The sequence below is a fragment of the Chenopodium quinoa genome, unplaced genomic scaffold (assembly GCF_001683475.1).
Source record: "Chenopodium quinoa cultivar QQ74 unplaced genomic scaffold, ASM168347v1, whole genome shotgun sequence".
In the NCBI taxonomy this organism is placed as follows: Eukaryota; Viridiplantae; Streptophyta; class Magnoliopsida; order Caryophyllales; family Amaranthaceae; genus Chenopodium; species Chenopodium quinoa.
The window spans coordinates 109,128-121,767 of record NW_018743732.1 but is presented as its reverse complement, the minus strand read 5'-3'; the positions used below and the strand labels follow the sequence as shown (position 1 = coordinate 121,767).

General features: G+C 37.3%; 1 protein-coding gene across 1 annotated transcript; it reads left to right on the top strand.

Moving 5' to 3' along the window:
* The first annotated feature begins 1,998 nt into the window (after positions 1–1,998).
* Positions 1,999–9,595, top strand: LOC110684628 (protein transport protein Sec24A-like). Its single transcript, XM_021861061.1, has 14 exons — positions 1,999–2,705; positions 3,796–3,861; positions 4,595–4,648; positions 4,722–4,894; positions 5,021–5,207; positions 5,329–5,474; positions 5,550–5,704; positions 6,034–6,115; positions 6,232–6,347; positions 6,802–6,900; positions 7,269–7,392; positions 7,484–7,764; positions 8,666–8,880; positions 8,965–9,595. Exons 1-14 carry the CDS (start codon positions 2,378–2,380, stop codon positions 9,174–9,176), a joined length of 2,238 nt encoding a protein of 745 aa, XP_021716753.1. The 5' UTR covers positions 1,999–2,377; the 3' UTR covers positions 9,177–9,595.
* Positions 9,596–12,640: the final 3,045 nt, after the last annotated feature.

Here is a 12,640-nt window from a genome sequence, read left to right as displayed (position 1 = left end):
ATGTGTTTTTCTTTTTACATACCTAATTTTTTTAATATTATATTCTATATGTGAATTAGGGCCCCAATTTATGTTTTTGCCCCAGGTCACCAAAACCACATAAACGGGCATGTATATCAATCAATCAATCAATCAATTAAAGCCTTAATCCCGTAAGTGGGGTCGCCTACATGAACCAACAGTGATTATTCCGTTTAATCATCGACAAAAATCTTCCTCCTCCATCCCTAATGATCTAATGCCTCATCCTCATGCAAATCCATATGCTTCATATCTTTCCTAACTCCTTCAAACCAAGTCATTTTCAATTCGGTCACCCTCTCCTTTGTTTCACTCCTCCATGGTCCCATTTATGGCTAGCCTTTCAGATATTCGATCCGAAATTACGGATCGGAAAAATTACGATCCGAAAAAACCGGATATTCGGATCGGATCACCAGTTATCCGATCCACATACTAATATTGAAATTTTGGTATTTCTTTTAGTAAAATGCCCTTGATTTGAGTTGTTTAAAATCTTATATTTTATGAACTTTTGTAATAATTATAAAAAATTTAAATAAATGCAACAAATACAAGGACAATGATGCAATAAGGTTCACTTGATTATTAAGGCAACTAAAAAATACTTGTAAAAAAAATAAATGAAAAAATTCACTTCCTTAAAATCCAAGATACAAATACAGTATGTCAGTATTACATTATAATTAGAGCTAACATTCTAACTGGGAGTTTGTTGCAAATTAGTTATTTTTTTTATAACTTTATTTAATTTTTCTAGATTTGTGATCCAAATCCGATCTGAAAATTTTCGAATATCCGATCCGAAATATCTGAAATCGAAAAAACCGGATCGAATATCTAATTTTTCGGATCGGATCGTTCAGATCAGATTTTTTTGCCCACCCCTAGTCCCACTCTTCGTAGCGGTGCACCCTCAGCCGCCTTACATGCCCAAACCAACCCATACGATTTTCCCTTAATTTGTCAGCAATGTCTGCCACGCAGCCACGCCTACTTTCTTGCGAATAACATCATTTATGATTTTATCTCTTAGAGTGTTCCCGCACATCCACCTTAACATGTGCATTTCCGTAACCTCTATCTTTTTAATGTGTTTCTCCTTAGAAGTCCAACATTCAGTATCATAGAGCAACATTGGTCTTATGACAGTCCTGTAGAATTTTCCCTTTAACTGTAAGAGAATGTTTCGATCACATAACACTCTAGTGGCTGCTCTCCATTTAAGCCACCCCTACTTAATCCTGTGGACCATGTCTTGATCAATGTCACCATTTTTTTGGTTGATCGACCAAAGATATCTCTGTGGGCCACGTCTTAATCCTGTGGGCCATCTCAGGACGATATATCTCTTGAATATTTGGTTATTCTCCGCAATAATTTTCATTATAAAGATAACATTATCGAATGGTTTATTGGTTAAAATTTTAATGTTTAAACTTGAGGTCATGAGATCAAATCTTGTACCCCACACTAAGCATAGGGAGAGTGACACGTGTCTTTTAGACTAAAAAATACAAGTATAATATTTTCCAAAAAAAATTAAGATCTTTACAAATAATTTTTTTGACTAACTTATTGTATTTGATCTATGTTTTCCAAATAAGTTCATTAGCAATTTTTTTTTTTATTTTTTTTATTTTTTATTTTTTTTAATTACTAAAAGATCATTAGCAATATAACATACATTTTGCTTAGCTCATTTTACTGGTCATACAGACTCATGGCTATTACATTATGTGAGACAGGAGGAATTACTAATTCAAGTTTGTTATGTATTTGCAAATGCATAGCAAATATTAAAATATTGAAAAGCACATGGGGGTGAGAAAAAGGAGGAGAGAGATGGGTAAGTGAGATCACTTTTAAATGTACCACTGAAACCTTATATAATTCCATTGACTATGTAGTGATACTATTTCTATACATAGTTAGTAACACTAAATGAATATATAGTACCTCTACATACATACATAGTGCCACTGAATGTTCAATGGTATTACTCTAAATTCAAAAATGCATTTTATGTGAAATGATCCCAATACCCCTACTTATTCATACCTCACTAACTTCCCTTTGGAAGGTCTCTGTGAGACCGTCTTTCCTAAAAATTACATACAGTAAACTATTGCCACATCACCACCAAGTGGCAAACTGTAATTGGTTCATCCGACGTGGACCTCTTTTAGACAATTCAACCCAAAAAATAAAATAAAAACGCTAACATACGCTAACATACACCATATTTACCTCTAATCCTACACCCCAACCATCATCAACCTTCAAACACTCTCCCACACTTTCATCACATCAAATCAAATCTCTGCAACCCGAATTTTCTCTCTCCTACCAAACAATGGCGGTTCGGGCCTCGATGACCCGGTTTCCAATGGACCCGGATGAGCAGGAGTCGTCGGGTCTACCATGGGGTGTTACTGTTTCGCCGTTTTCCGGCAGAGATGAGAACGGAATTTCACCGTCGATGGGATCCGACGGTGAGAATTTACCGAGGTGTGAGAATTGTTGGGCTTACTTCAATTCTTATTGCGAGCTTGATCAGTGGGCTTGGACTTGCTCTCTTTGTGGTACTCTTAATGGGCTTTCGGCCCACTCCATTGCCAAGTACTCTCACCCTCAATCTTGCCCTGAGATGTCTTCGTCTTTCATTGATCTTGAATTGCCCTGTAAGTTGCAATTTTGTAATTATTTGATTAATTAATTTTGTTGGTAATTGCATTTCATTTTTAAATTAGAGGGGTTATTGATTATTAATTAATTAGGTTGGGAAAATTGGAGTGATGTTGAATTTATAATTTTATAGTGCATGGTTTTTATATGATTAGTGAGATATGCAGCATTCGTTTTCAACATTTGATGTTGAATGGTTTATTGTTAGTGAAATTTTTTGGTATAGAACTTAATTGTTAGAAATTGTTAAATTAGAGGCAATATTAATCAATTAGATTGGTTAAATTGGAGTGATAGTAAATTAGTTTGCATTTTTTTTTGGGTTATGATTGGTGAGAAATGCAGTATTAAGGTTACAGCATTTGATGTTGCATGACTTGTTGTTGGTGAAAGGGACTTTAATTTGATTGTTTTGGAAGTTATGAATATTTTGATTGATGTGAATTATACCATTTAAGAAAAACTGACGAGATAGAGGTGTACTTGCGGAATTGTGGTTGCCAACTAGCTTAGTTGTTCAAAGTCGTAGAAGGTGGTATCCAAAATCAAATCTTGTTTATGTTAGTACACTTTTAAGCTCTCTATACACCCAATATGTACTGCTATTGTTGAAATATCAGACTCCCTGTACCTTCAATACAGCTTAACTTTAGAAAATCTGAGTAAAATGACTCCTCTCAAACAGAATTTTACTACTGGTATGTTTTTAGTGTTCAAGCTTGTGAAGTATTTGCTCTTTTCCGAGAATTCACAAGTTTAATATGATGCTTGCAATAACTCTATCTGATTTTGATGTTTGAGGTGGTCAAATTGGTCTGTGAATTTTAGCATATTACAGTGCGGTATTCTGTTTTGTTTCTGATAAAATGGTATGAAGGGTTTTGATTAGGCAGTTGATTCTGCTGTTTGGGTTTGCAATTTTGCATGTTTGATGGTATGGCTATAAATTGTGAGCTTATAAGGAACTTTTAATTGTTAGGTTTGGTGAAAGGAACTTGAATTCCAAATGTATTGTTTGAATAATTTGAATTCAGCTCCAGAAGTTTGATTTCTGATGTATTGAGGTCGTTGCATTTATGATTTCAGCGGAAGGATATGAAGATGAATCAATGCAAGCTCGTCCAGTTTATGTGGCAGCAGTTGACCTGTCTTGTAAGTACCCCTCGGCTAACCTCCTTTTATTTTAATTTTTTTTTTCAAAATGTATGCCATTTCGATGAAGAGCCATGGGCAAACTAGAGGAACTTCGCCTGATATAGTCACTTTAGTATATCTTCTTTTAATACAAAGTATTTGAATGTGTTAGCATGTTATTTTTCTCTCTTCTTAGCATAGGCTGTCTATTAGATTATCTTATGAAGTGTAACTTGTAAGAGCTGATAGAAATGGATTCTCAGAGATATAGGGGAATTTGCGGACCATCAGTGATACATAGGATACTTTTAGATTTTTTTTTCTAACAATGGCCATTAATATTTAAGGTAGTGATTCAAACAAGGTGTTTAAAAGTTGTAATATTGTAACTAGGTTATAACAGATGTATTTGGATTTTATTTTTGATATCGTTGGAGTTCTAATCAAAGTTGATAAAGGCTCAAGCAATGAATGGGTATTAGGCTGTGAAAAAGAGTTAAAACGGCGCTTATCAACAGATTTGGAGTCAGATAGTTGATTGTGGTTATATACTGACATATGAACCTGTTTAGAGACATTGTATGAAAGACTACCTTGTGTGTGTGTGTGTGCATGCCCTGTTTAGCATACATACTGCTGTTTGACAATCATAATTGAAAATTTTAAAGAGGGTAGATACTTGGATATATTTATCCTCTACTCTTCTCCATGGAATTTGGCAAAGTTAGCTGACTTCTCCTTCCTTTTGCAGCTTCCGAAGAGTTTCTGGATCTTATCAAGAGTGCATTACTGGCTGCTTTGGAAGGTTAGATTGCAGTAACTCCAGTGCGCCTCTTTTCTTCTGCTGATCTGTGATTAATATATCAAATTCTGTACAGCACTTCCTGCTGGAGCACTCTTTGGGCTTGCTGTGTTCAGCCTCAAATTAGGGTTGTATGATGTGCAAGGCCCTGTTCCACTTGTGAAGAATGTTTTCATCCCACCTGATGCAGATGGCACGATACAAATAGCGCTTGAAGATGTCATGCCCTTGTTTTCATTCTTAGCCCCAGTATGTCCTCATGTAGTTATTGTTGAATTATTTTGTTTAGTGGAAAATAACCACTTTTGTCTTCTAACCTTGAAAATTCTATATGACTGTGTACCCTAAGTCTTGGACCCTCCTATCATTACCTAGGTGGAGACCTGTAAAGAGCGGATTGCATCTGCCATTGAAACTCTTAAACCAATGTCATCATGGGAACAATCAGCAGCTGCTACTCAAGCTCTTGATGGTGTACTACTAGGTGGCCGAGGTTTTGGAGCAGCAATGGATGCCCTTTTTAATTACCTTGGATCAGAATATGGAACCACATTTGCATTAGGTATTCCTGTTTCAAGTTGTTGGGTGGTTTATATGCCCTGGTTCTACAGTTGTTTGTGCAGTCTTCTCCCTATGATTGAAAAATTAATGAAGTCTTTTTATCTTATCTAACAATGTCACAGCAAGGGTTTTTGCTTTCCTGTCTGGTGTTCCTGATTTTGGAGCTGGGCAACTAGATACAAGACGGTATGGCGAGCAATATGCTAGTAAACGAGAGGATGCTGACCGTGCTTTACTTCCTGAGCAGACCTCATTTTACAAGGAATTGGTAAGTCATATTTAATTTTAATTATATCATAGTTATCTATGACTAGGTATGTAAGCATTGTTATATATTTCACAGGCTGCTGTCGCTGTTCAAGCAGGTGTTTGTGTGGACTTATTTGCTGTTACAAATGAGTATACAGATCTGGCATCCCTGAAGTTCCTAAGCATTGAAAGTGGTGGGTCCCTGTTTCTTTATCCAAATACTGAAGATACTACGCTTCCTCAGGACATGTGAGTAACCAAATATTCTCAAAAGCACATTATAGTTTTTAACTCAGTTGATGGATCTCACTAATTTACTAAATTAGATAAACGATATTCATTTTAGTCATAATAGTAACTGTTGCAATTGTGCCATACTTCCTCTGTTAACTATTAATTGCATCAAAGGCGTATTAATTTGTGAGACATAAAATATTGCTTTGTTGCAATTAATATTTAACGGAGGAAGTATTAAAAATACTATATATATTTATATTCTGATGTTAATTTTTGTATTTTTTATTCTTATGATAATAATATTCCTTTAAGTGTGATTGGTTTCTTTAATGACCTTCCAGGTATCGGATGTTAAGTCGTCCATATGCTTTCAATTGTGTACTACGATTGAGAACATCTTCTGAATTCAAAGTTGGCCACTCTGTGAGTTGGTGCTACCTATATTATCTAGTCATTTGATATTCAATTTTTGCTTCTGAGCTGCTAATTTTGTGCCCACAAGTTATTATTTATGAATTTTATATATTTTGTCTATGCAGTATGGTCACTTTTTCCCTGATCCAGAATATGAAAATGTTCAGCACATAATCTGTTGTGATTCTTATGCAACCTATGCATATGACTTTGAATTTGCTAAAGTTGAAGGCTTTTCAAGGTACTTTTCAGCTTGTTGCCAACTGTATTTGATTCATAAAATTAAAGTCCTTAACTAATTCAAAACCAATGTCTCTGTATACTTTCTTAGCCAATATATCATGGAGAGAATTTTGATTGGTATATCCACTACAAAAAATAAGTTGTAACATGTCTGCAATTCTGTTCAAAATAGTGAAGTCATACCTGCAAATCTTGGTTACAGGATGAGCTTCAAGTAAAGATTGAGTCTTCTTTGTCAATTGTTTTTTACTTTGCTGATAGTTCTGTGGGTGCATTTTACATTGTTGTTTCTTACTCTACATTTGATGACAGAATCGACTTTTGTGTCTGCTTAATATCATTGTTTCAAGCTAAATTATTGTTAATCAATCTTTCTTCATGAGTCAGCTTCATTGCACTGCAATTCTATGATTTCATTTCGAAATTAAGCTCTCTTCTGTGTTCTTTGACAGACATGCCTCAGAACCGCCTATGCTACAAATTGCTTTCCAGTACTCTGTGGTTGTACCGCCTGAGGAGCTTTCAGGTTCAGGATTGAGTTCTGCAAGTAGGTATGGTTGAGACAACTGTACTTCAGAAGATTTTCTTGCTTTTCGTTTTCTGCTCTTTAATTGCATCTTGTTAATGTGTTTGAGGTGTCATAATTACTTAAACTCACTGCAAGTGTTGTTAACTCTCTTCCCCCCCTCCCCCTGGGTTGCTACTTTCCTCCCCGATGACACCACTGACAAGAGTACTCCAAGTGGGTCTTGTTAGGCTGTCAGCAACTGTACTTTTCATTTTCATCCTTTGTTCATGAGGGTTGGGTTGGGACGAGACTCTTGTATAAAAGATATCTGTTATGTTTGTATTATGGTCATGCACTTGCTTTGTTGTCTAAGCATTTCCCTCTTTCTCACAATGTGAATATCATCTGCAGGCCCAAATTTTCAATCAAACGGCGGATAAGAATTAGAACTTTACAGTATGGAGCTGCTCGTAACATTAATGAGCTTTATGACAGTGTTGATTCTGAGGTGGTTCTTTCAATTCTGGTTCACAAGGTATCTCTTTCCCCCTCTTGTCTTGTCATTTACATGTACATTTTTATTCCAAACGCAGTTCCAGTAATTCTTAGAACCTTATATAATGTAGGTCATTCAAGCTTCTCTGGAGCAAGGTGTTCGAGAGGGTAGAATGCTGCTTCATGATTGGCTAGTAATTCTTACAGCGCAATACAATGATGCCCTTAAACTCGTCCAGTATGGGACAGGAACTTCTAATGCTGTTCAACAAATAGATGTTGCATTTGCACAATGCCCTCAGTTGCAGCCTTTGCCTCGCTTGATCTTTGCTTTGCTTAGAAGTCCTCTGCTTCGTCTGCATGAGGAGGGGGTTCACCCTGATTACCGGATATTCTTGCAATGTCTCTTCAGGTATTTGGTGCACTAACGATTTGACTATGAATGATTAATTTTCTGCCACTTAATTATGGTGTTGTCAGTTTTTGAAGTTGGAACTTTTGTGACCCTGGCATAGTTTCAATGATTATACATAATCTGTAGTCTCTTCCATTACCAATCCTTCTACAGTGGCTTTTGCCCTAGGAGGGTGAGTTGGGCTCATTTGTACACAAACTTACCAATGTGATAATAATATTATAAACCCTCTTTTTGACCCTTGATCTGAACACTCAAGGACTCTCAACCTAAATACTTTGTTCAGTTTAGCAATTTAAATATTTGTGCAGTAGTTCACAACCAACTAAATAATTCATTTTACTGTCTGGTAGGTTAGTTGAAAGACTGAAATAATCCATTTTACTGTCTGGTAGTATTTTATTTTAGTATAATTTGCGTATATCAAGCACAAGTGAAACAATTGTAATTGGCCAGCCTGGGGGGGGGGGGGGAGGGGGTACTATTGCTAGGACAACATTAGTTAGTTGGGACTTGGGGAGAGCTAGTTGGAGGGAAGAAAGTCAGAAAAAGTCTGCATATAGAGGAGGTTATTGAGAAGGAAGATAATAACAAATTTGTAGACCACTTTACTTTTATTTGCCTGTAGTTGCAATTGCCCAGCCTCTCGAAGGACGTGGATTGTAAACCCCATTTGATGATTCAAATACATCATTTATTCATATTACTATCAACTATTGTCTTTCCTCCACTTCTCCATCTCCCCCACCCCCTCATTTCTTAATTTCTAATTTTCTTTTTTAAAAACCCAAAGATGTGTTTGCTCAAGTAGATGAGTTATTTTTGGCAGCTCTCCCAATCCCCTTTATGTTTGGCAGTTCAACTGAGAACTTAACGTTCTATTTGTCTACTAATGCAGTGCCTTGGACCCAAGTTCTCTTCATCGTGCTGTATATCCTGTGTTGACCTCGTATACAACTCCAGATAAACAAGCATATCCACGCCATTCCCTGAGCCGTGCTGCGTTAATAACCAGTGGTAGTCCAATATTTCTCCTGGATGCATTTACGATTCTGATTGTGTTTTATTCCTCAACTGCCGATCCTGGACTGCCTTTCCCACCACCTCATGACTGTAAGCATTGTCCTGAAGATATATGCTTTTCTCATATTTCTGCAAATGCTATGAGCTCTTATTGTTTTTTCCTTGTTCTCTCAGGCTTACTAAGGACAACTATAAACAAATTGAAACAAGAGAGAAGTATTACACCGAAACTCTTATTCATCCGAGGAGGGCAGGATGATGCCACAGCTTTTGAGAACTATCTCATTGAAGAACAAGATGTTGAGGGGTCTGGCTTCACTAGTGTCATGGGATTTGTTTCCTTTTTGGAGGATATAAACCGTAGTGTGTTGGTGTATATGAAGTAGATCAGATATAAGAAATAGGTGTGCCACATTATTTATACTTTGCAGAGAAAAGCGGATTTCTACCGTGAAGTCTATGGAAATAAAGGCTTTGAAGAGGGAAAACACTGATACGATCAAGGTCAGCCAAGCTGGTAATTTATTTTTAAGAACTTAGTCCCTAGTTGAAAGTTCGTTTTAGAGATATCAATTTGCAAGGGCACCATTACTAGACAAGATCAAACGACAACAATTTCATACATGGAGAGATTTGAAGCATGAGGAAGTGTATTTGAATGTTGAAAAGCAGGTTTAGACAGATTAAACTTTTTTGTTCGCGGCAATCTTCCTTATTTACATTTGTGAGCTTGACTCATTATGTAGAACAAAATGATTATTTTTGTTTCTGGATAAATGTACATTGTTATTAGCATTTTTTCTTAGCCTTGAATGCTTACTACGCTTTTGCGTTTCTTAAAAACTGTCATTTTGTCATTGTTAAGGACACCTCCCTCTTGCAGTGAATCTACGTATGAAAACCCAACCTACTTGCCCTGCCTTTGACGAGCTTTGAACTCGAGACCTCAAGTCAGCCTTAAGTTGGGGAGGGGAATCTCTTACCAGTAACCATTCCCATCATTTAAAGAAAAACAAATGCGTTCTATCATTATTTGAAAGTTTTCTGAGATGCTTTGTTAGTTAAAGATTCAACTATGAAATCACGTGATTTGGCTCAAGTCTTTTTATACTAGTTATGAAAATGAGAAAGGAACCCAGACTAAACTTTCAACAACATAAAATACAAATTTATATACTTTAGTGGTTTTATTGCAGAATATCCAAATCAATTCTAGATGATTGATTAAAAGAAAACGAATTAGATTGGTGCACCACTTAGCTTAAACCAACATAAATATGGAAAAAGTAGTTTGTTATGTTAGAAGATGCCAAACGTTGAAGATTGAAGAAGAAAGTGTTTTTGGATTTTGACAAGCTTAGAGTATTGCCAAAAAAAAAAAGAGAATTTGATCCCATTTCATTTCTTTTGAAAATTTGCACCAAAGTTACAATTTTAGTGGAGTACTTTGAAATGCTTACAACAATCTTTCCTCTATTTTCCACACATCATAGTTGGTTCCCACCTCAGGGATGATTTAGCAAAGATTCCCCTTCAATCATTAACTGCTTAAGTCTCGCTTTTCGATTAGTTTATCCCGAAAATCAACCTATAATAACATCCTTGTATAAGTAATACCTTGAAGCAAGCAATACTACCTGTATTACTATCACCAAACACTTGAGTTAGTCGCGTCATTAAACACTCGTGTTAGTCATTTTCATGGATAAGAATGGTTTTGGGTCTGAACAACAGCAGAGTTGCTGTGAAAAACTCTTCATTGCTATTCGAAAACCTTCTCCTTTCATCCGAACCACTCGTTTTATCTCCCCTGTCACTCTAAGAGATCGTTGTGTTCGAGTCCCTAGAGTTGATAATGTCACCACTGAAGCCCCTCCAAATGTTATTATGACAACCACAAATCTTAATGATCGTTGTCCTAGAATCTCCAAGCAAACTGTGACACCACCAGCAGCTGATAGCAGGAAACAAGCTGCAAATAAGGTTGCAGTTATTCAAGATCATAAGGGAAACCATTCACGTGTTTCCTCGCCAACCAACAATCTACCCAAGCCACCAAAGACAACTATGCTTCCAATACACGGCTGTGAAGATACAATTCCAGTTATTCCTCATGCAAATGGGGCAAAGTCTTATATAGCAGAGAGTATTAATGGTATGTCCTCTGAATATATCAATCGTGTAGGGCCAAAGATTAGAAGCCCTACAAATGTGGGTGCACGGGATAGTTTTAATGATCGAGTTAATGACTATATAATTCGCACTAAGGACAAGTTCCATACCTCATCTTCCTTCAATGAGGGGTCTGAAGGTAAACAGAAGCGACTCAAGTAGCTTTTGACAGCTTGCTTTATCAGGGGGCTGACAAATACTGAAATACTATTGCATTTTGTATCCTGTGTTGCACATTTGTGTGGTTTATGCTGTGGTTCTAGCTGGGAATGATTTATATCAAGAAGTCGAAGCTATAAAGGGATATGTTTTAGAGATAATATAGAAGAATTGGGCATGAGTAATTACGCTTGACATGATCTTCACATAGGTGCTGTCAGATGATCAGATGGAAAGGATTTACGTTGAGAAGATATCAAATCATAAAGTAATTGATAAGTTTCTATAGTTTCTAATGAATTATTTATATGAATGTAAAATTCCAAGTAAATAGCATCTAATTATATACCCAGTTGGATTATTATCCAGTTTCTTGAAAAAAAATGTCTACTGTGTTTATTAATCTGTGCTCTTTCTTGTTATTACATAAATTGCAGTGTATCATGTATGCTAACTAGGATAGAATGCCTCTAAGGATGATGGAAACCTCACTTAATATCTTCGACGTTAGAAGTATTAGTAGACCTGGTGAATAGAGGAGCATCAAAGTCAAGATGAAAAGCCAACTGATTGATACAGCTGCCACTCCTCTGCTCACCCAGTTGAATGGCGTTATATAAGCAAACATCAGAGCTAGAAGGTCTAGAAGTAACATGCAATAGATCATATCTGCACTCTATTCTTGAAACCATCTGATTAGGGGATTTTGCTCCCACCAATCGAAATGCGCCACATGGGTCAATCAGGTCCTGCCAAGTGTCCCCCAGTTAGAACTGACAGGGCTTGCCACGTGGCACGCGCTTATTCGTCCACCTTGGACCTATTATGTCATGACACGTGGCATACTCCATGCCTAATGGAGAAACCGGCCACCCAGGCCCAACTTCCGAGGGAAGCCCAATCAGCCCTAGGTTAACCTAAACCTAGGATTGGCACGTTTCCCAAGGTTATAAATACCTCCCTTAATCCTCATTAAGGGGGGATTACAGAGATTACACATTGATTACAGAGTTACAGGCTGATTACGCTAAAAACTCACACTAAACACTCTCACCTAGAGAGACCCAATCACTTTAATTTCCGCATTAATTACTCCTTAATCAAGTACTAACTTGACCGTTGGAGGCGGAGCTCCCACCACCAGGAGTCTCCGTTGTTTTGCAGGTACAGGCGTCCGGTTCCAGTCTCGGAATTGTAACTCTCCCGCAGGACATCAGAAAACCCCGAAACATTTGGCGCCGTCTGTGGGGAGAGTACTTCTGAGATGGCATCCAAGTCTGTACCGACTCCTGAAGAGAGGCGTCCCCTAGACGACCCTCAAGTTCAGTCGGACCACGATACTGAGAGTGAATTTGAAGTTGAGGCTCACACAGCTTCAGACGGGACCCTAAGGGCCCGACGTACCCGTCATACCGAAAGGAGGGAACGGGAACATCTTCAAACAGGAAGCGAGCCAGCAGGCGCACCGCCTGTTCGGCAGCAGCCGACTGATGGTTCTGCTCCCATCACAAGGAACGAA